Below are 22401 nucleotides of genomic sequence, written 5' to 3' on the forward strand. Positions count from 1 at the left end.
AAACAAATAGATTTATTCTCAACTGTTCTGGATGAAATTAAATACTACTTAAGTGAATTGCCAACAAGTTCCAGTTCTTGTAACTTGATCACAAGACATTAAGATCACAAGGAATTAAAGGAAATTAATTAATGAGGTAAGGAAATTTCCACAAGAAATCAGAACTAATGTTTTTTCATAATGTTGTTTTCTTTCTTTAAAGAAAATACAAAATATTATATTTAAGATAAATTCTTTTAAAAAGATTCTGCTTCAAGGGTTGAGATGCCTGGAATTTGTAAACAGTTTCTTAAGAGGGGAAATATAATTTCTTAAATGGCAAAAGGATATAAAAAAATGGTAAGGAATAAAGGAGAAAGTATCAATAGCACAGAAAAAAACCAAATTTAAAAAAGAAAAAGTTTGACCTAAAACCCCCTTGAAGTGATACTTCCTCTAAAAAGAGGAAGTGAGAAATAAACTGTAGTTCTTTTGATAAGAACAGTTTCCCCCTTCTCTATTCTATAAAAGCTGCCTCTGTGTTTGTGCTTTTTAAAGTAAAGCAAGGCAGCCTTAAGCCCCATGAACAAATTAAGAAATTAAAAAAAAACGAGACTTAATGTCTGAATTGATTATTATACAGGCAGTTTAATAGTTCTCACATGTTTAGATTTAAGCTGGAAATGTGGTTATCTATTAAACAGTTTATATCAATATGGAGAAGGAAATATCAGTATTTGAGGAATCTTCATTATAAAAACAAGCTATACTTTTAAAATGTACTGTAAAGCAAATATTTTCCTGCAGCTAATAAAAAGGAATTATAATAATACTATAAGCAAAGTCTTTTATTTTTATTGAATAGATATAGAGAGTAATTCTATAGGTATCTTCATACTTATTTCAAGGAGATTTAAGATCTTGAGGTGAGATTTATTTATAGCATTTGTTAACTGGTTCTGCCTAGATTAATACTACTCAATTAATAAAAACTAAATAAACATATCATCAAGAAAATATGAACTTCTAGTCAATTCCCTTTTCTGTCTGAGCAGAAAGTTTGAAACTAGTTTTAGTTTCACAATATGAAACAAATGGTATGATTTAATGTTCCTTACTGTGCTCATCTAGGTAACTTACTGAGGGAACCCTGAAAAAAATGACCTTTTATTTTGCCATCTGAGCCTTTTGGAAATTATCCACAAAAGTTATTGTAGCTGACAGTATTTATTAAACTAATTAAACTCAGTCAGCATAGGTTTTCATGCCAATTTACAGATCACAGAATTGCAGCATTTGAGAACTAGAAGATCCTTAAGAGATAAGAAAGATTCTTAATAGTTTTCATCTTCTCAGGAATATGTCTTCAATTTCATAATAGCGTCCACAGCTAAATCAAACTGGAAGTTTCAATTGTTTTATAAGGTTGTTGAATAATGAAGCAAAACATAGTACTTCTTTTCAAGAAGGGGTTGAGGACAATATATGCATGTCACAATTAATGTCTGTAAAACCAAAAGACTAGCATTCTAACTCTAGTACGATAGTACTCTTCTTTCAGCAAAAAACAACTGAGAGAACCAAATTCTAGTTCTATAAAATAATTTGATTAGTCTCCCAAAAGTTCCATGTAATGTGATAGGATTTAAAGTCTCACAGAACAACCAACAGACACAGACACACACACATGACTAAATCAGATAAAAAAAATCAAAGACCTCTTTCTACACCAGATTTCACAATTCAATGATACAGAAAAACCTGTGATTTTCTTCCAGCATCTCTGCATTCCTTGTTTAGCATTTATCACAGGCTAACAAGACCCCTCTCTTCCAACCCTCAACCCTTGGGTGAAATTAAGATGGCTTCTACTGCAGCCCTTGTGCAGCTGCTGTTGAGACCATCTCCTCTTTTCTTGCTTCCTCCCTGCAGTGCAGAAAGCACTAAGGCTACAGACAAGTTTCATTGCCCTTTTATGGTAGAAAAATGAATTGCCTGCCCAGCAGCAGAGTGCCTGGGAGCTGAGCAAGATGACAGGACGGAAACTTGCTATTTGTTGTGGTTTTGGCAGCAATATAATGGAGTGTTCTACCCTCCACATCATTCAGATGGATGGGTGCACTCCAGGCAGTCACTAAGGGAGAGGTAAAAACTCTAAACTGTTCCCAGATGTATTTCTTCCTCCTCCCACCTGCCCCCCCCTTACAAACTCTTGTATTTATTAGAAAAGTGAACCTTGACTTGATGGAAATGGAATCTTTACAAAAAAAGGTGTAAAAAGGGAGACAGAAGTGACATCAAACATACAAAAAGCACATCCTCAACGCAGATTTTGTCATACTACATTTCTCCCCTGGCCTTTGAAATGAAGCTGGGATGAAAGTTCAATGATCTCACTAGGGAAGAATTGGAAATTTTGTTGTAGCCAATGGTTGTCTTCAGTCCCTTACTCCTGTGAGGCAATGGGCAAAGGAGTCCATTACATCTGAATAAATACAATTTTTGAATACAACACAAATAGGGTCTATGAAGCCATGTACAACAGCAAGTGCCATGGGACCTTCAGATTGTTTGCATTTTTGTCAGGAGGCAGAAAGACAAAATAGGCCCCTTAACAGCTGAGAAAACATGTTGCAAAAGAAGAAATAAGCAATTCTCCATATGCACATTAGAGTTAGGGATTTTAAGCTTATTTGAGAGAGAAAAATTAAGCTGATCTGAGAAAAAGAAATGAAACATGTTCAACATCTCTTCAACAAGAAAACAAGCCTTTCTAGACTGGTGAAAAACCTGTAACATTTACAAGGTTTCTTAAGATAGTCTTAATTCCTAAGACACTTAGGGTTTTTTATTTCACATTTGAGAAAAAAAAATCACAACTATGAAATTTAAGCTAAGCATTATTCACCAATTAAACCAGGTTGGAAATCTATACTTGTCATACCTTTATAGCTTTTATATCATTAAGAATCACTTACATTTTTAAAAAAAATGATGCTTTTCAATAATATTTTACAGCCAGAAGTGAAAATATAAGAATCAAAGAGAGATGCACTTGCCAGAAAAAAGCATCTGAGGGTGATTTGCTTCCTTTTCTTCTTGCTTCTCTCTCTTCTCTTTACCTGCTGTGTTCCTTTCTTTTCTTTCTTTTTTAAAATTTTTTTTTGTAAGGCAATGAGGTTAAGTGACTTCTGTATCCTTTTTCTTAACCACAAATTTAATACTTAGAAGATTTCTCCCTCTTTTTTGAGCTCTCAGGTCACTAGGCCCCCAGAAACTAAAGTTGTTCAAACAAAACAAAAACACTCATTTCCCCCTAATTTTATTTCAATGACCTTTTTGTAACAAGAATGGTTCATGAAGGGAAGAAGTTAATGATGAAAATTACAAAGAGACTTTGAGTTTATAATACTCAGCTCTTCCCAAATACAGTGTTTTTAATCCTACCTTCCTAGTTTAGAAGGAGGGGGGAAAAGGAATGACTAATAAGTGCTTTTAAAATATTATCTCATTTGATCCTCACAACAACCATGCTAGATAGATATTGCTATTATTTCCATTTTAAAGCTGAGGAAACTTAGGCAGAGCTTAAGTGACTTGCTCAGTCACATAGCTAATGCAGTAATTGATGCTGAATTTGAACTCAGATCTTCTTAAGTCCAGGTTTAGAGATTTATCCATTCTACCATCTAGATGCCAGTTTATCCTCTATACTTCTATGTAGTTGTCTGTATGTTGACTGTGACTCCATCAGACTGTGGAGTTCTTTAAGAGCGAGAACTATATTTCGACTTTCTTTGTATCTCCAGTACTTAATTGTGCCTAGCACATAGTAGGAGCTTAATAAATGCTCACTATATCTCCAAATCTTTTCCTATTCTAAACTACCCAGTATACTTCTAAAACTTTCTATAAAGCACACACATACATACAAAATAAAAATAATCAGTCCAAACCGCTTAACCTAACATTGAACATCTTCAACATTGTTTTTCTTTTTCTTTTTCTTTTTTAGGTTTTTGCAAGGCAATGGGATTAAATGGCTTGCCCAAGGCCACACAGCTAGGTAATTATTAAGTGACTGAGGTCGCATTTGAACTCAGGTACACCTGACTCCAGGCTGGTGATCTATCCACTGCGCCACCTAGCTGCCCCCAATCCTCTGTTTTTTTAACCGCCTTTTCCAAGTTTCATCTTCCACCGTCTCCTTTGTTTTGGCAGAGTTCAACATTATTGAAATGAATTTTTTTATTCAGATTTCTCAGAACACAACTTGTCTATATGCTTTTGTTCATGCTGTTTCATTGGGCTAGAATCTTCTTGTCCCCACCTTTAAGATAGCCTCCTCAATACCTACTCTTCCCAGATCACTCTGACCAGAGGTGAATTCTCCTTAATTGTTTACTTCTAATATCAGGAACTGTTTTGTTGTAAATTTTTTGTATATTCAGCATCTAGTACAGTGACTAGCAAATAGGAGATTAAGGATGATTAAACTGTACTAATCATGTGACATTTTCTGTGTACCTTCTCCAGTCTTTCAGATGATAATTCTTCTAGAATCAGATTCTGTGATCTAGAATCAGTATCAGATTCATTTCTAAGTTTTCTGTAGTATCTTCTACATACACAGTAAATAGCCAAGTGAATAGTTATTCAATGACTGAATGAACAAGAATACCTTATATAACCATTTGGTTTAGACATATGGGCCAAAAAAGGACCCTTGAGCTGGTAAGAAACCAATTTTGTTTGCCTAAGATGGCTGTAGATGTCATCAAGAAATGTGAAAATTATTCCAGATGTGTACAAAGAACGATATTACCAATTTACTCTGCACAGGTGGAAAACATAAATACCAACAAGTCTTTTGAACTTATCTATTGACCTTCTATTGAGAGAAAGTAAAAATATGAGGCATATCTGGGTTGTGACTGATCATAATTATGCACAAGCAAAACCCAACCAGAAACTAAAAAACTATCAACTATTACTAAAGTGTTATGGGAAAATATCTTTCTGTATTTTTCTGGGTCCCTACCAGGATGCACTAAAGACTTTGAGAGCAAGCTACTTAAGGAACTGTTGGGATGACTAGGAGCAAAAAGTCTAGGGCTTCTACTATTACCCCATGGAAAGGCATAGCCTAAATGTTTTAAATTCTCACTGGGAACTTTGAGACCACAATGAAAAGCTCAGTAAAGTGGATATATCTCATTTCTAGTCCATGCATACAATTCCACCATGAATGATGCTACAGATTTTACAACATACTTACTGATGTCTGGGTGAGATTCAGGTCTGTCTTTTGACAGATAAAGGAGGTTATACTCACACAGTACATCTCTCAGTTGAAAGAGAAGTTGAGAGATGACTACCAACTAGCCACAACTTCATCTCAGATCTGTGCCAGAAACAAAAGATGTTATGATGCTTGAGGATAATGTCAAAATTTTAAACAAAGGGACTGAGTTCTACTAAGAAATCTTGGCATTCAAGGAACACAAGTTTTGTTATCAATAGAAAGCTAATCCACACAAAGTTATTGAGAAATTGGCAATTTGCTTGTTTTACAAAAGTACTCTACTGGGGAGTCCTATCTGAACTATTTACCATAATCACCAATTGCTCAGTGAAAAGGTAAGTTAGAATTTCTAATGAACAGGTAGAGAGAACTGATAAGACAGTCATTTAGATAAAGGCTGAAGAAAAGAGAAAGTCCATCATATTTATAGACTTTCTGACTCAGAGATGGATGATGAAAATAATTCTTCCAGTGAAAAGAGAGTGTATTACTATAAGGCAAGGGAACTGAAGCTAGAGGCAACTATTTTCCTGTCCAAAACTACTACAGAGATTCAAACTTATGGAGTTCAAACATACCATTAACTAACCTGGGATGGCTGCCAACTCAGATTCAGACATGCAAGCCAAATGTGATCCTGATAGTAAGCTCAAAGCAAATTAGGGATCTCTGATACAGGAGCAGAGATATCAGTCAGAGACAAGAGAAGACCTATCAGATCAGTTACTAGGTAGTCATGGTGTTACTACTAAAACCTTTATATATGAAGATGCATAAAAATAAGTGCATCTGGGCAACATTACTAGAGATATTCATTCATTACTAGATATATTCAAGAAATGTGCCTTGGGTATAACTGCATGTTTATGGTTTCACGTGTGAATTACCACATGTTTGAATATGCTTGTTTATTTTGCTGTTATGCTCATTTGACTATAAATGTTGTGTTATGTTTACACCATCACAATATCTGATGGTTAACTGTTTTGTATATAGTCCACTTCCTACAGTTAAGTTATATTTTATATAGAGACCTATTTGATAATGTTACTGTTGCAGTTAGCTAGCTCTGTTTTGCTAATATGCCTGGCTTACTGCTATATACTAGGGATAGGCAGATAGGGAGGAATGTAACCTGAGTCCCAAGGCTCAGCTGTGTGGAACTCTCTCCTCATTCATTGGTGCAGATCAATGCCCCAAGGCTATGTGTGATAGGAACAAGAGGAATTGGGGAAAGTCTCCTTAGCTCTGTTCTGGCTACTCTACAGTGCAGGACCTGGAGTCAGGAAGACCTGATTTCCAACCTGGCCTAGCTCTGTAAATTATTTAATCTATTTGCCTTAGTTTCCTCAACTGTAAAATGCAGGCAACAGCACTTACCTCACAGGCTTGTTGTGAAGAACAAAAGAGATCATATTTTTAAAATACTTAGGACAATGAGTCATACATACATGTTTATGACTGCAAACCCTGCATTCACCCCAAAACGGCTATATTCCTTTAAGTCTCAATTCAGTGAAAAGATGGAGGGTGTGTGTGTGTGTGTGTGAGAGAGAGATAATGTAATATATAGAGGCAAGCATATTATTAGCTTCCTTTGTATCCAAAGACAGATAAAGAAATACTTTCAGGAAAACTTAAATCCAAAAGGATGAGAAAGAAAGAAAGGGGATGAAGTAGGGTTTGTTTTTTGTCTGAGTAAAGTTAAATTAGACTTAGGGGAAAGATTAAGTTTGCTCTGGAGGGTACCATGGCTATAATAACAGAAGGAAGTTATTTTAACACCAGAATGCTGATTGAAGAGGTAGAAGGAAATTAAAGGAAAGATGCTTCATCAAAGTATGGAAAGGGTAAATTCTGTTATATTTCTCTATGGACTAGAATTCTAGATTTGATTCTTAGGAGCAAGAAGCTTTTGAAACTTAAAATGAGGGCAAACAAAACTGATAAGTGCTTTCATGAAGCCAGAGGACGGACACACACACACACACACACACACACAGCCCTAATAGATTAGAAAGGTTTTAGAGGGTTTATCTAGACTACTACAATGACTTTTAGACTAGGACCCAAATTATTTCAGAAAGATGAAAATATATTCTATTTTTAAAGACCTGCAGAAAAAGATCTCTCAATAATCTACATCACTGTGAAATGTGATTGCAGTCATTCTTCAATTGATAAATAATCAAAACATGCAAACAAGTAGTTTTTAAAGGAAGAAATCAAGTATTAACAATCATATGAAAAAATATACCAAATCACTAATAACAAAATATGGGGCAGCTAGGTGGTGCAGTGGATAAAGCACTGGCCCTGGAGTCAGGAGTTACCTGGGTTCAAATCCGGTCTCAGACACTTAATAATTACCTAGCTGTGTGGCCTTGGGCAAGCCACTTAATCCCATTTGCCTTGCAAAAAAAAACCTAAAAAAAATATAAAGTAAAGACATTACAAGATTCCATTAATAGTCATGAGACTGAAAAGAAGACATAAATGGAAAATGACAAATGTTAGAGGGGCTAGAGGAAAGTTGTGAAGTTGTGAATTGGTTCAGGTCCAACCACTATAGAAGGCAGTTTGGAATTATGTACCAAAAGTAAACCTAGGCTTTTATCCCATAAGGATCAAAGAAAATATACAAATATATTTATAGCAGCTGTTTTCATAGTGGCAAAGAAAGAGTAGCTAATAATAGTAACCCAGTAATTAAAGAATTGTTGAATAAATTATTATATTACTGGAATACTACTATGTGGTTTAAAATGTCAGAGAGACCTGGAAAAAAAAGTGAACCAGGAGGACAATTTATACAATAGCAACAATATGGTAAAGATAAAAAAATTTTCAATGTCTTGGTCACTGTTAATCAATAAAATGAACAATCACTATTTTGGAGAACTGATGATAAAAGCATTCAACTTACCTGAGAGAGGGGTGATAAATTCAAGGTGAAGCAAGAGATATTTTGGACACGGTCAACATGGATTTTGTTTTGCTTGGTTATATATTTTTGTTAAAAGGGTTTTAGCATTCCTTCTCCAAAGGGATGTAGAAAAAAGAAATATTTGTCAATTAAAAGATAAAACAAAGATCCTATGCAATCTTGGGCAATTACACTTAACTTCTATCCTCAGTTTCCTGATCGGTAAAATCAAGCTGGACTAGATGACCTCTGAAATCCCTTCAGTTCTAAACATAGGATCCTATTATCATATCTTATAATCTGGAACTCTTTAGATCTGTCATAAGTAAGCTATTTCTGCTTTTTTCTAATCTTTCTCTAAAACAGATGGAACTGTCTAGTCATTGAGCTTTGTATAAAAATCCCTTAAAAACACTTATTAAGTCATCCCTAAGAGAAAGAAAATGGGGTTTTAGATAAGAAAACTAGCCCCTTAGTCAAAAAAATATGACACGTATTCAGCTTTGTAGTACTGAACAGTCAAAGGACTTCGCAGGAGTCACAAGCAACTTGTATGTAAGACTAGATGTCACAAATATATACTGGTAGATGGAAATTTCCTATGTTTCCTTATATATCATGAAATTACACCCACACAAATTATGTACACAAATACACCCACACACACTACACACACACAAACACACACACACACTCCATTTCTATTCACAACAAGTAATCTTGGTTTGTTTTTAACTTTTCCATATATTAATTTTCAACTTTTTCAAGACTCTATTGAAACCTTATTAGATCTTCTATGTTTCTCTTTGGGTAATGGATCAAATCAATACAATAATCTACATATTTTCTATATTCATAGTGTTAAGACTCATTGTACAGCTAAAATGCTCTTGATTCTGACTATATACTTTCAGTTGAACTGGCAAAAAATTAGCCCTTTCTTCTTTTACATAAACAGCATTTTCCTTAGGTCTGGTGAATCTGAGATGAATAATACTAATATGATAATAAAGTAAGGTTACTCAGATCCTAAGGGGCAAGTTGACTCTCAACAGTGGCACTGATCACAAATTATTGATGTATAAACTTCATGTTATAACTATGGGTCTATGAAATGAATATAAATGACTTCAAGGATTGAGAGTGAGGTAAAAGTCCTCTTTATTCCCTCAAATCCACTGCTATTTGGAGAGAATGCCTTCTTAAAAGATCCTTGAAACTACAACTTCTCAGCTACTATGTACTATTTTGAAAGTGACAAAAATCACCAAACCCTCAACTTAATACCAGGTTAGTTCAGGCTGTGGAATAATCATATTTAATGTAATGAGCTGCCCTATTGCATACTATTGCTCTTTCCTCTTTTCACATTCCTTATTTCTTACACAGACACCCAAAGGGATACAAGTTGCTTCATGCATGTATTATCACCATAGCGACAGTTTCTATTTCAGATTCCCATCTTTCTGCTGCCTGGAAATTCTGCAGTGTTTTGTGCTGAGACTGCAAAAAAGGGGTAACACTATCCTCCACTTAGAACACATACAGATTTCTAGAAGACCACCAAAAGAATCATTTAAAACATATATACATATGGGATAATTCTGTGGGCACATAGAAATTCAATTTACTTGTGAGGTAACACATTTACTTTTTGTGTATAAAAAGAATATGATTAGGAGCTTTATAATTTTTTTAAATTATGGGAATGAATTTAACACTTTTTAACGCATATTTCTGTATGGGAAAACAGGCACATATGAATACTCAAAGCCTATATTAAATTACTCTAATAATATACAACACAGTGGGGAGAAAATGAAAACTAAACAAAGGATGTGTGGTTTTTGAGAAAGACTGGCATTCTCAAAATACTCTGGCCACAGCTACAAGGCTTCATTAATGAGCCACCCAGCTGTTTCACAGAAATACAATTTGTGTGCAGGGTCAATCAGAGATGGGTTTGACAGAGGTAAAGCAATGGCTACAAAAGTGTTCACACAAGCCTCTTCTAAAGCCCACAAAGAGGTTATTCCTCTAAATACTTTATGTGGGTTCTAAAAGCAAACAGAAAAGATAGCGGGGAGAGGATTGATTTCTGCTAATAAGGCATCAGCTCTTGACAGTAAAAGGCAAGTAAAGTATGAAGGTGGACTTTGGGGGGGGGGAACAGCATCCATGCTTAGGGAGAGCTAAGACCATTCTCAAACATCATCCCTATCCTTCCTCAAAACACAAATGAGTCATAGCAATAAATCTGGAATTTTACCATTATGTTGTGATCCATGCTGATTTTTCTTGTAAGATTTACCACATGTTCTATTAGATCCCAATTTTGAATATTATTCTGAAGGTCCTTTAACCCCTCCATGGATAGTGACAGGAGGAGGATGAACAACAAAGCAAAGCAGCAATGGAGAATGGGGATCATCAGTAGGTTTCATTGGTGCACTTCTGAAGGGAACAAGTCTTAAGTAAAAGGAACTGAGGGATGGGAAAGTAACAAGAAGAAGAAACATTATTTACCTTCTACTTCTGCAAGATCTCCTAGAACAATTCTATGTTTTTGGAGAAGTAAGGAACCATTCAAGTTAAAGCTATTCAAGATGAAGTTGTCTGCAGATACAGATACATACACACACACACACACACACACACTCTCACTGTCTGTCTGTCTGTCTGTCTGTCTGTCTGTCTCTCTCTCTCTGTCTCTCTCTCTCAGTAGATATACAGCCTATACCCTATTACTACTCTAAAGGGCAAATTGAGTTATTATTTCTCAATAGAAACATTTTTTTACTTAAAATATAAATAAAATTTAAAAAAAAATCTATTCCATCCTAAAGTACAGAAGGTTGGATGATCAATGTTTACTGATGAGTAACCTTTTTTTCCTTCCTTCTGGCTTCCATTCAGATATGAGTAAGGCAAAGAAATGGGAGCACAGTATTGCTGTAGGAGCTGAGATACAAAGGTGAATAACACATGTTGCCCTAAAGAGTTTTAATAAGGAAAATATATTTGAAAAAGCTGCAAATATGACATAACTAATCAAACTCAACTGTCTCAAATGCAGTGTTTCATTTTCCTAAGAGATATGCATATTTTCAAGGATACAAAAACAAAGGTTTACCAGCATTTCTCCTGCTCTTGTTCTTAAAATAGATTCCCCCCCCAAATTAAAATTATACCCACAACATTTAACATGTTATATTTTTATCAGTGGGATAATAAACCAAATCCTCCAATGGGATAAGAGCCCCTGTGGAGAGAAAATAGATTAGCAGTTCTTCTTAATATGAGAACAAAAAAAGCTGGAAACTGATAAAGTGAGGCAATTAAGAGACTGTAAAACAAAAGAGATATTCCACAGACCTTAAAGCTTTGAGGTAAAATTCTGTATTATCATCACAATTCCTCAATTGTAGAGGACCCCTTATGGCAAAGTTTAGGATGCAACAGGAATACATCTGTAATATGGGTGGTTTTAACCTTCATAACTGACCTCCATGATGTTCTTTTAAGAGTTGACAATCTCTTCCGTCTTATACAAACCCATATAATACAAGTCAAATTTCATTATAACTCCAAAAGACCGCCCTACTTCTTTGTTTGCTAGAATTTTGTAACACCAGAAATTTTCTTCTCTAAGTATGTCATCATATGATTAAATAACACAATAGTCCTTCCCCATACAAAGGCAAAATGACATAACCTCTATTACCTAGGGCTCAGGAGGCAGATGATACACATGAATGTGATGATCTGATCCATATAACAGTCCATAATGGTAAACAAAAAGATCACAATCCTGTTTTGTTTTTTTTTATATTACTACAATAGTCTTGTTGTAAAAGTAAACAATCCCCCTCCCACACAAAGAGAGAGAAACCTCAAGCAAAATAAAGTGAGAGAGAAAAAAAGTACATTTCAGTCTGTGTTCAGTTACCATCAGCTCTGTCTCTGGGATGGATCACATTCTTTATCATAAGTCCATCAGAGAAGTTGCTTTAATATTTTTTCCCCCACAGTTGCTACTGCTAGCTATAGTTCCTTCCATCTTATTTCTCCCCACTGCTATTTATTCTAATCTCTCTCTCTTGCCTTTCACCCTGTCCATCCTCACAAGTGTGTTGACTATGCTCTCCTGCAATCTTCTCTTCTATTACATATACCACCTCCCCCCCCCTTTCTCCCATCCCTTTCCTCTCCTTTTTCCCTCTAAGGTAAGATAGATTTCTATACCCAACTGAATGCGTCTGTTATCTCTGAGCCACTTCCGATGAGAATGATGGCTCACTCATTCCCCCTCACCTTTTCTTCTTCCATTCCACTGCTGAAACTTTTTCTTGCCTAAAAAAAGATCACAATTCCAATGCATCTCTATAAAGATATGTGCTTTTTATGAGTCAGTTGATTGGTTAGGCCTGAAATTAGCTCCAAACTTCAGTTAACACAGCTGGAGCCAAACTGGCACTGACAGCTGGTGCAGATTCATTTAAATGCTCTTCACGAATCCATTCAGTCACTGTAGGCTGTGGGAGATGCCTTTCTTTCAATATAGATCTGCCTTTTACAGATGTTAATATCGGTTACATTTCAACTGTTGTGGAAAATATATCACTGTATCTTAGAAAGAAAAGAGTGGGAAATGAGAATTGAAGAGTAGGGGAGAGAAAACAAACAAATAAGAATATAAATGGTAATAGGATAGAGTATCTATATATGAAAGCATGCATGTATCAAACGAAACAGACATGAAATAAGTAGCTGAATATCATCACAATTATTCCATTTAAAATCTCTATGATTGAATATTCTTTCTTATCCACTTGTTTACCCTTTTAATCCCAGCTCACCTTCCCTATCGTCACCCCCTAATTCTAACAACATCTCTGAGTTTACACATTAAAGTCACAGGCTTTTTTAGGAAGAAAGACAAAAGAAATAATTCCCAACCTGAGAATTCTTTTCTCAATTGTCAAAGGTATCAACTTCAAACTTCCTAACAACCCCAGGTTATATAGAACCAATCTCATCTATTCAATCCCTCCTGAAAAGTCAAATCTTAGTAAGAAAAGGAACTGATGAATTCTTTATTTTAAAGCACACAAAAGCATTCCATCATGTATAGGATATAAAGACCCTTGTCCTATGTTATCAAAAATAGGATTCTTTCTTCTGAAATTTCAGGGGAAGGTTTCTAATAATTCAAGATCCTCTTCTGTATAATGCACACACACACACATATATATATGTATATATACAAACATATATATATATATATATATAGGAGCTTTTCATTATACACTGAGAGTTTACTATAAATCTGGCAAAAGAGTACTTCCTTTGGGGCTCATTTCTGAAACATTATGAATCCTCAAGGATTAACAGTTGACCTAAACATCTTGCTGAAGAGTGTATCAAGCAAAGTTTATGCAACATGAAAGGAAGGTTAAAAACGTAAGCTACAAGAATACTGACATCTTTGATGAAAATTTCCAAAGGTACATAACCACCTGTTTTTAGTGTAATGTCCAAAAGGATTTTGTCGATTCTGCTTACATGAAAGTATTGTGATGACATGAATCATTAAAAAATGCCCAATAACTAAACAAAACAGAAAATTTTGCTTTTAGACATGAAATGCTACTGCCATCTAGTGGCAATCTCACTTCCACTATGCTCACAAGTAAAAGAGTCAAATGTTTTCCTTCAACATAGTTCCTTCATTTCAGTTGATACACCCAAGCTAAATAATTACAAAGGGTGGATTCTCAAAAAAAATTAAGCTGCAAAATTTTCATGGTAGAATAATATACTTACCTTTGAACATGTTATTTTAGAATATAATACTAGAAAGAAAATAATGAATGTGTCACAATATTCAGTTAAACCATCCAATAAACTAGCTAATTAAAAATTAATTGTGTTTATCCCAGGAATGCAAGGTTGGTTCAATATTAGGAAAACTGTGAGTTTAATTAACTATATCAATAACAAACCTATCAGAAATCATATGATTATATCAATAAATGCTGAAAAAGACTGACAAAATACAACACTCATTCCTACTAAAAACACTAGAGAGGGGGTGGCTAGGTGGCGCTGTGGATAGAGCACTGGCCCTCGAGTCAGGGGTACTTGAGTTCAAATCCAGACTGGGACACTTAATTACCTAGTGGCCTTGGGCAAGCCACTTAACCCCATTACCTTGCAAAAAACCTAAAACAATAAAAAGCAAACACTAGAAAGCATAGAAATAAATGAAGTGTTCTTTAGAATGACAAGCAGTACCTATACAAAACCATCAACAGGCATTATATGCAATGGAGATAAACTAGAGGCATTCCCAATAAGATCAGGGGTGAAATAAGGATGCCACTACTATTCAATATTGTGTTAGAAATGTTAGCTTCAGCAATAAAAGAAAGAAATCGAATGAATTAGAATTGGGAAGGAAGAAACAAAACTCACTCAGTGACATAATGGTATACCTAAAGAATCCTTAAAAAAATTATCTAAAAATACTACTAGAAATATTTAGCAACTTTAGCAAAGTCACAGGATGTAAAATAAACTCTCATGATCCTGAGAATTTCTATATATTAATAGCAAGATACAACAGCAAGCGCTAGAAAGAGAAATCCCATTCAAAATAACTTGAGACAATATAAAATACTTGGGAGTCTACCTACCAAGGCAGACTCAGAAACGTTATGAAAACAACTACAAAACACTTCTCACAAATAAAATCAGATTTAAAAAACTGGGCAAATAACAAGTGCTCACTAATAGGCTGAGCTAATAAAATAAAAAATGACAATTCTGCCTATTAAACTACTTATTTAGTGCTGTACCAATAAAAATTCCAAAAATCTACTTTAATGAGTTAGAAAAAATTATAAGCAAATTCATATGGAGAAATAAAAAGCCAAGAAAAAAGTGCAAAAGAAGGTGGCCTAGCCCTATCAGATCTAAAATTATATTATAAAGCATTAGTCATCAAAACTGTCTGGTGTTGGCTAAGAAAAATGAGTGGTGGATCAGGGGAATAGACCAGGTGCAAAAGAGATAGCAGGAAATGATTATAGTAATCTACTGTTTGATAAACCTCAAGAGTCTAGCTTTTGGGATAAAAACTCTCTGAGATAAAAATTATTGGGAAAATTGGATGTTAGTATGGCAGAAACTCAGATTAGACCAATACCTCATACCTTACACCAAGATAAGATGAAAATGGATACGGGATTTAAGACAAAAGACAAAATTATAAGCAAACTAGGAGATCAAGGAATAGTTTACCCTATCAGATCTATGGAAAGGGAAGCAGTTCATGACCAAGGAAGAGATGGAGAACATCATTAAAAACAAACTAGGTAATTTCAATTACATTAAATTAAAAAGTTTTTGCAAGCAAAACTGTAACCAAGATAAAAAAATGTAGTAAATTGGGTAACAATCTTTATAACTAGCATTTCTGACAAATATATAGAGATCTGAGTCAAATTTAATTAAAAAAAAAATTCCCAGGGCGGCTAGGTGGCACAGTGGACAGAGCACCGGCCCTGGAGTCAGGAGTACCTGAGTTCAAATGTGGCCTCAGACATTTAATAATTACCTAGCTGTATGGCCTTGGGCAAGCCACTTAACCCCATTTGCCTTGCAATAAAAAAGAAAAAGCTAAAGAAAAGCTAAAAAAAAAATTCCCCAATTTGCAAAAGCTCAAAGCTATCTATAGTCATATGAAAAATTGCTTTAAATCATCACTTACTAGAAAAATGCAAATTAAAGCATAGCTGAGGTACCATCTTACACCTCTCAGACTGGCTAATAAGACCAGAAAGGACAATGACCAATGTTGGAAGGGATGTGGGATATCCAGGATACTAATGCATTGTTGATGGATCTGTGAACTCATCCAACCTTTCTGGAGAGTAATTTGGAATTACACCCAAAGGGCAACAAAAATGCGTATACCCTTTGATCCAGCAATACCATTACTGGGTCTCTATGCTGAAGAGATCATGAAAAAAGGTAAAAACATCACTTGTACAAAAATATTCATAGCAGCAGTTTGTGGTGGCAAAGAATTGGAAATTGAGTGAATGTCCTTCAATTGGGGAATGGCTGAACAAACTGTGGTATATATAAGTTATGGAATATTATTGTTCTATTAGAAACCAGAAGGGATAGGAATTCAGAGAAGCCTGGAGGGATTTGCATGAACTGATGCTGAGCAAGATGAGCAGAACCAGAAGAACACTGTGCACCATAATAGCAACATGGGGGTGATGATCAACCTTAATGGACTTGCTCATTTCATAGGTGTAACCAACAATTTTGGGGTATCTGTGATGGAGAATACCATCTGTATCCAGAGAAAGAATTGTGGAGTTTGAACAAAGACCAAAGAACTTTAATTAAAAAAAAGTTATCTTATTATGTAATCTTGTTAACTCATATTTTTTTCTTAAGGAAATGATTTTTCTCTCAACACATTCAATTTAGATCAATATATAGCATGGAAACAATGTAAAGACTAACTGGGGGGGTGGGGGAGGGAAGTGACATTTGGGGAAAAATTGTAAAATTCAAAAATAAATGAACTTTATTTTAAACATTAAAAAATTAACTGTGGTAGGAATGGATCAGAAGGGAAGTAAAGGAACATAATGAATTACAAATATGGTGATTAATCTGTCTATACATAAATGTTGTAAACATCCCCATTTCAAATCTTTATGAAATTCTTTCCTTGAATTATACTTCCTAGTTCAGTTAGTAATATATTTGCGCACATGAGTAATTAAAACAGAATAGACAAGTTTAATTTTTTCTACCTTATTGACTCCCAACTAGACCAAAAACCAAGCTAAAACCTATACAAGTCATATGAAACAAAACTTCACATGAGTTTCTGAGAATTCTTAGGATATTTTTATTTTGCATGGTAGGTTAGGTTAGATAGTAAGATAGAGAAGACAATTGTTAGAGATGAAAAACTTGTTCATTCATTTCTCATCTAATAAATTAACCTTACTCAAAAATTTCAAATACTGTGGTTAGACTTTCAATCTGACAATCTATAGAAGTCATAAAAATTTCATGACAATCATCACCAGCTTCTTGACTTAAATTTCTCTAAGAGTTCATGAAAAGTGGGGCTATCATTTGGGGCTTTTCATTAAAGGAAAGATATGGGGCAGCTAGGTGGTGAAGTGGATAGAGCACTGGCCCTGGAGTCAAGAGGACCCAAGTTCAAAACTGGCCTTAGACACTTAATAACTGCCTAGCTGTGTGACCTTGGATAAGTCACTTAACCCCATTGTCTTAAATAAAATTTAAAAAAATAAAAAAGAGATAAATGTTATCACTGTGGTAGAATGCCTTTCTTAAAATAAAAACAAAGTAACTAAAATCTGCACATCTGATGTTATAGCGACAGCATTTACAACAAAAGTAAAATCTTACTGCTTTGGGGGGAAATGCTTCACATAGGACTCTACCCTCAGCTGACTTACAAAATACAGTTCTTAGTGTGTACAGAAAAGGCCTGCAATTCCTTTTGTGTCTACCCACAAGATAATCAATAACAAGGGTCAGGATGGTAGACAATCATCTTGGTTTCAAAGTATTGATATAGTTATATTTCTAGGAAAAGATCAGCTCCCTTACCTTTCTGCAGCGAGGATTGGGACAACTAAACCACTTCACTTCATTGTCCAAAAGAGCTGGAAAGTTACAGAAGGGACACCTGAAATCCAAAAGATCATAATGAATATGTGCTCTAAATTTATATTTATTTGCTAATACATACTGCATTTGATTTAACTTCATAAATGCTCATAGAGCTCAGGAGTCAACAGAATGACTATATATACATGAACACCAGTCCACATGCTCTATTAATTGTTAGCCTTTATTTTTTGACCTGTCCAGTGTGATCCAAAAAACAATTAAGCTTCATGGCACTGTGCTAAGTTCTGGAGATATAAAGACAAACGAAAAAGTCTCTGAGCTCCAGAATTACATATTACTGGAATATTTAACAAATAAACAGTTATCTAATATATGAATATAACTATATAGATACATAAAATAATATAACATATCTGCAAATCACACTCATATGTGTGTGGAGAAAGGGAGGAAAAGAGGGGCAGATTGTGTCTAAATATAGAAGAAATCACTGGAGAGGTAGAAAAAATACTATCAATTAAGGGAATCAAAGAAAGTTTTTTTCCTAAAGAAGAGGAAAAAATAAGCAAGGGGGAAGAAGACATAAATTCTTGAGTCCAGGAACCCAGCCTAGGCAAAGGCTGGAGGGTTAGGTATGTAGGTTAGCTCCTGAGGCCTCTGCTCCCCAGCTACAAGACAGTGAATAGTTGGGAAACAAAATAAATAGCAAACAATGGCTAGTAAGATATCTTGATAGATAAGCAGTGGTGATCTTGGTTCCCAAATTAAATCTAAAGGATTCTGTATGAACTCACCTGACCAATTCATCTGCACAGGCAGCAGCTACTTCTTCTTCAGCTTTTCGCTCATAGTACTTTCGCAGGATGGTTTCAGGCAATACTTTCTCCAATTCACTGGTTGGGAATGAACATGTGCAGCTGGCTTCCATACAACTGAGCTCTGACTGTAATGGTGATATAAGGAAAAATGTGAAATTAATTTAGAATACTAAGTATCAGCCATTCAGTTGTTTCTTCAATTAGGCTATCTTAAAATATTTGTACTTTACTTGCTGTTTACCAAATATGTCATAGAAATGTATTCAATCCTTAACACCCAGTGAGGCAACATTATACTCATTGAACAACTGTTTCATGATAGCTCTGAGAGGCTAAAGGCTGGACTAAAGCTCCACAAACAGGAAGTGTCAGAGTCATAGCAACAACAGCACTCTATCATTTGACCATCCTATAATTCATAAACAGAAATTAAATAACTTTTTTTCTGATCCCTATTTCAGCCAACACCCAATGCAAATGTCTTAATGAATGCTGACTGAAGAAGTCAGAAAACAAAAGCTATGATTAAATTTCACATTCACTGAGATGTTCATACCATTCTCAGTTTATCTGGTTGCTATAAGTTTTCTAGCTGCCAACACAAATGACATCTCTGGAGGCAACTAACAAATATCTGATGGTGGACAAGATGACAATAACAATTCATTAAGTAGCAGGAATCAACCTAAGTCCCCAGGAGATTATTGGCCAAGCTCAGAAACAGTTCTATCACATCAGCAACCCTAAACACAAGGAGAAAATCAAGAGTAGACAAACCCAAAAGGACAGAGAAATATTTTCATGCTAAAGAGAGTCTTAATTACTCAAGTAACATTTAAAGTTTATAAAACAGATAAGAATATGCAGGCTAGTATTAACCATTGAATGACTATAAATTTCTTTTAACCAGGAGAAAACTAATGAAATTCATAGACATTTCTAAAACTCATTTAGTTTCAACCTTCTCCCCCAAAATTATATAGAACTTTATTATAAAAGTACATTTCATCTCCTTTTATTTTTCCAACCTAAACTCTAGCAAAGATATTCTTTAAAAACACAGTGAGTGAAACAGCTAAACAAGAAAAACAGCAGAAGAGGGAGTTTAACCCACATTAATAATGAGCCCTTATATTAATAAACTTGGACTCTGATATTTTGCTTGGGTTCTTAAAACAGTCCTATTATATGACTTTTTTAAAAAAAATATGCAACAGAAAACTCAACATCTTTTCCTTAGGCTCAAACACATGAATCTGAGTTGAAAACAAAATGAAATACTACACAAAGCAGTCTTGCATCTTAATCCAACCAAAAACATTGGGAAAACACCTAAAGAATAAGCATTGATGTATTTTTGTACTTTCCTATACTGAGTAAAAGTTGTGGAAATTTTATCAAGTTTTCTTGGGAGCTCTGCTCTAAATGATAAATAGATATTCACTATGCATGACAAAGGAGAAGGCAGAGACCTTCTGGGCAATGAAGACTGGTTTTGTGAGGTCTCTAAAACCCAAGAACCCTGCAGACAGGGTCAGAGGCAAGTTTAGGAGCACTGCTGTTCACTACCTCTTCTAAGTACAAACATCCCATAAAGGACACAGGTATAAGACATTGAATTATCAGGTCCTGATGTACAGTCTCTTGAATTCCCTTAAGTGATTATTAGGTGCTGAGTGCACCTTAGCACTTCTTACCTTTCCTGAGCCGAAGACTGCCTCTTGGGCATATTTGATTAGGCACTCCTTGCAGAATAAGTGACCATCAACACATTGAGTCAGTTCTTCAAATGCAAATTCACCATAGCAGCAACGGCACTCTATCATCTGACCATCCTACAATTCATAAATAGAAGTTAAATAACTTTTTTCAGACCCATATTTAGCCCAATAGCCAATGCAAATGTCTTACTGAATGTTGACTGAAAAAGTCAGAAAACAAAAACCATGATTAAATCTCAAATTCACTGAGATGTTCATACCATCCTCAATTTATCCAGCTACTATAGTGACATTTTTTTAATATTATTTTCAATAGTTCTTTGCATGCAAAATCTATTCAAGATATATTTCATTCATTATCTGTTAAAAACAAGATGATGTGCAGTGTGCTGGGAATACAACAAAAGAAAGTGGCTCCTGATTTCTAAAGGCACCAGCCTTTTTACTGTGGGGAATGGAAATAAAGGAACACAGTGTCAAAGGTTACATGTGGTCAAATCTTCCTGACTTCAGGATCAAAGTGGCTCAACAAATGGTGTCCAAATTACATTTGGTTTTTAAGAATATAATAGTTAGGAATCTTAACTGCAAGTTTCTATGGATAATTCTATGGTAAAGATGGAGAATGAAGATACTCAATCCAGTTCTCTCTCATAGCTACTCCAAAAAGGATTGAAGGGAAAGTACCAGTATGGGTAGTAATCAGAAAATCTAAAAGACAACACAGTGGGCCATTTTTCCAAGCCAAGATGATGGATTCAGTTCACAGATAAGTAATCAGGGCAGGGACTGAGTCCAGGGGATAGGTCTACAGCTGTCAGTCTGCTCACAGCTCTGAATCAGCATTTAGAACTGAACTGAAACTTGCAAGTAAGTAACAAGGGCAAGGACTGCAGAATTCAGATCAAGAGTAAAACTACAAGTTTGTTGTGAGGATGCTGCATAATAGAAAGGAGGCATGGGGGTTAAGGGGTAAAAGCACAGTATATGACGTACACAATGAGAAACTGTCTATTGGAGTTAGAATCAGGGGCAAACATCTGCAGTTGTGTTGCCCAGATCCAAACCTGGTTGGGGAATCTGTAAAACTTGTAACAGGAGGGCAAGGTCATACCCTGCCTCAGATCAAACCACTAAGGGCTTACTGAAAATTTGCAGCTCCATTACTTCTTAGACCTTTGAAGACTGAAGAATAGAATAATCAATATTCAGAGAATGCAGGTGAATGATACCAGATAATATGGGCCAAGTTTACAAAAGTTCTCAACATTTACTCCTAAAGCATGCAGATCTTAGCACATATAGTTAGTGCACACACACACACACGTATATATGTACATACATATATATGCATGTATAAAATCTCAATTTAGGATAGAAAAACAGAAGAAAATGTAAACAAAAGAATAAACTGGAAATAAAGAGCTAGCAATGTCAGGGACACAACCCCCCCCCCCAAAAAAAGAAAAACTCCAAAACATTTTACAAAGTTTCTGAGAAAAACACAAAATTAACTAGAATTTCTAGAGGAAAATGAAGAAGAGTTTAAAATGAAAAAGTTGTTCAAGATTATAAGTTAAGCATAAACAAAGCAACACAAATGCCAGTAAGATTATCATTTTCTTACAAAAGGCCAGGTATGGTGGCTAATATTCTCCTACTACAATTTTATCCTGAAATGGGGAGGTTAAAATGCCACAGAGGACAAAAGTGAAAATTAGTTTAGATTCAAACATACATCATCCCCCCTTTTCTAGACGTGAAATTAGCATGTAAATATTGAGAAAGCTCCTTCAACAGGAAGAATCTCTAAGCAGTTAATCTAACTAATTGGTTTCTTATATTTATTATCCTTCTCCCAATATTGACACAAAATCAGCATTTTATGAGCCTGGCCTATAGCTTATAATCAAACCCAAATAGAAAGGTATCCTGGCCAATGTATATTGC

General features: G+C 35.0%; 1 protein-coding gene across 7 annotated transcripts in view; it reads right to left on the minus strand.

The window, feature by feature from the left end:
* The window catches only part of RNF216 (ring finger protein 216), a 221284-nt gene that overhangs the window by 89413 nt on the left and 109470 nt on the right, over positions 1-22401 (minus strand). For all 7 annotated transcript variants that reach the window (XM_074202366.1, XM_074202364.1, XM_074202363.1 and 4 more), the window contains 3 exons: positions 20428-20565; positions 18707-18855; positions 17889-17967 (listed from right to left, as the gene is read on the minus strand). In XM_074202366.1, the coding sequence (XP_074058467.1) occupies positions 17889-17967; positions 18707-18855; positions 20428-20565 (366 nt within the window). The remainder of the gene's footprint in view (positions 1-17888; positions 17968-18706; positions 18856-20427; positions 20566-22401) is intronic.

The sequence above is a fragment of the Macrotis lagotis genome, chromosome X (genome assembly GCF_037893015.1).
Source record: "Macrotis lagotis isolate mMagLag1 chromosome X, bilby.v1.9.chrom.fasta, whole genome shotgun sequence".
In the NCBI taxonomy this organism is placed as follows: Eukaryota; Metazoa; Chordata; class Mammalia; order Peramelemorphia; family Peramelidae; genus Macrotis; species Macrotis lagotis.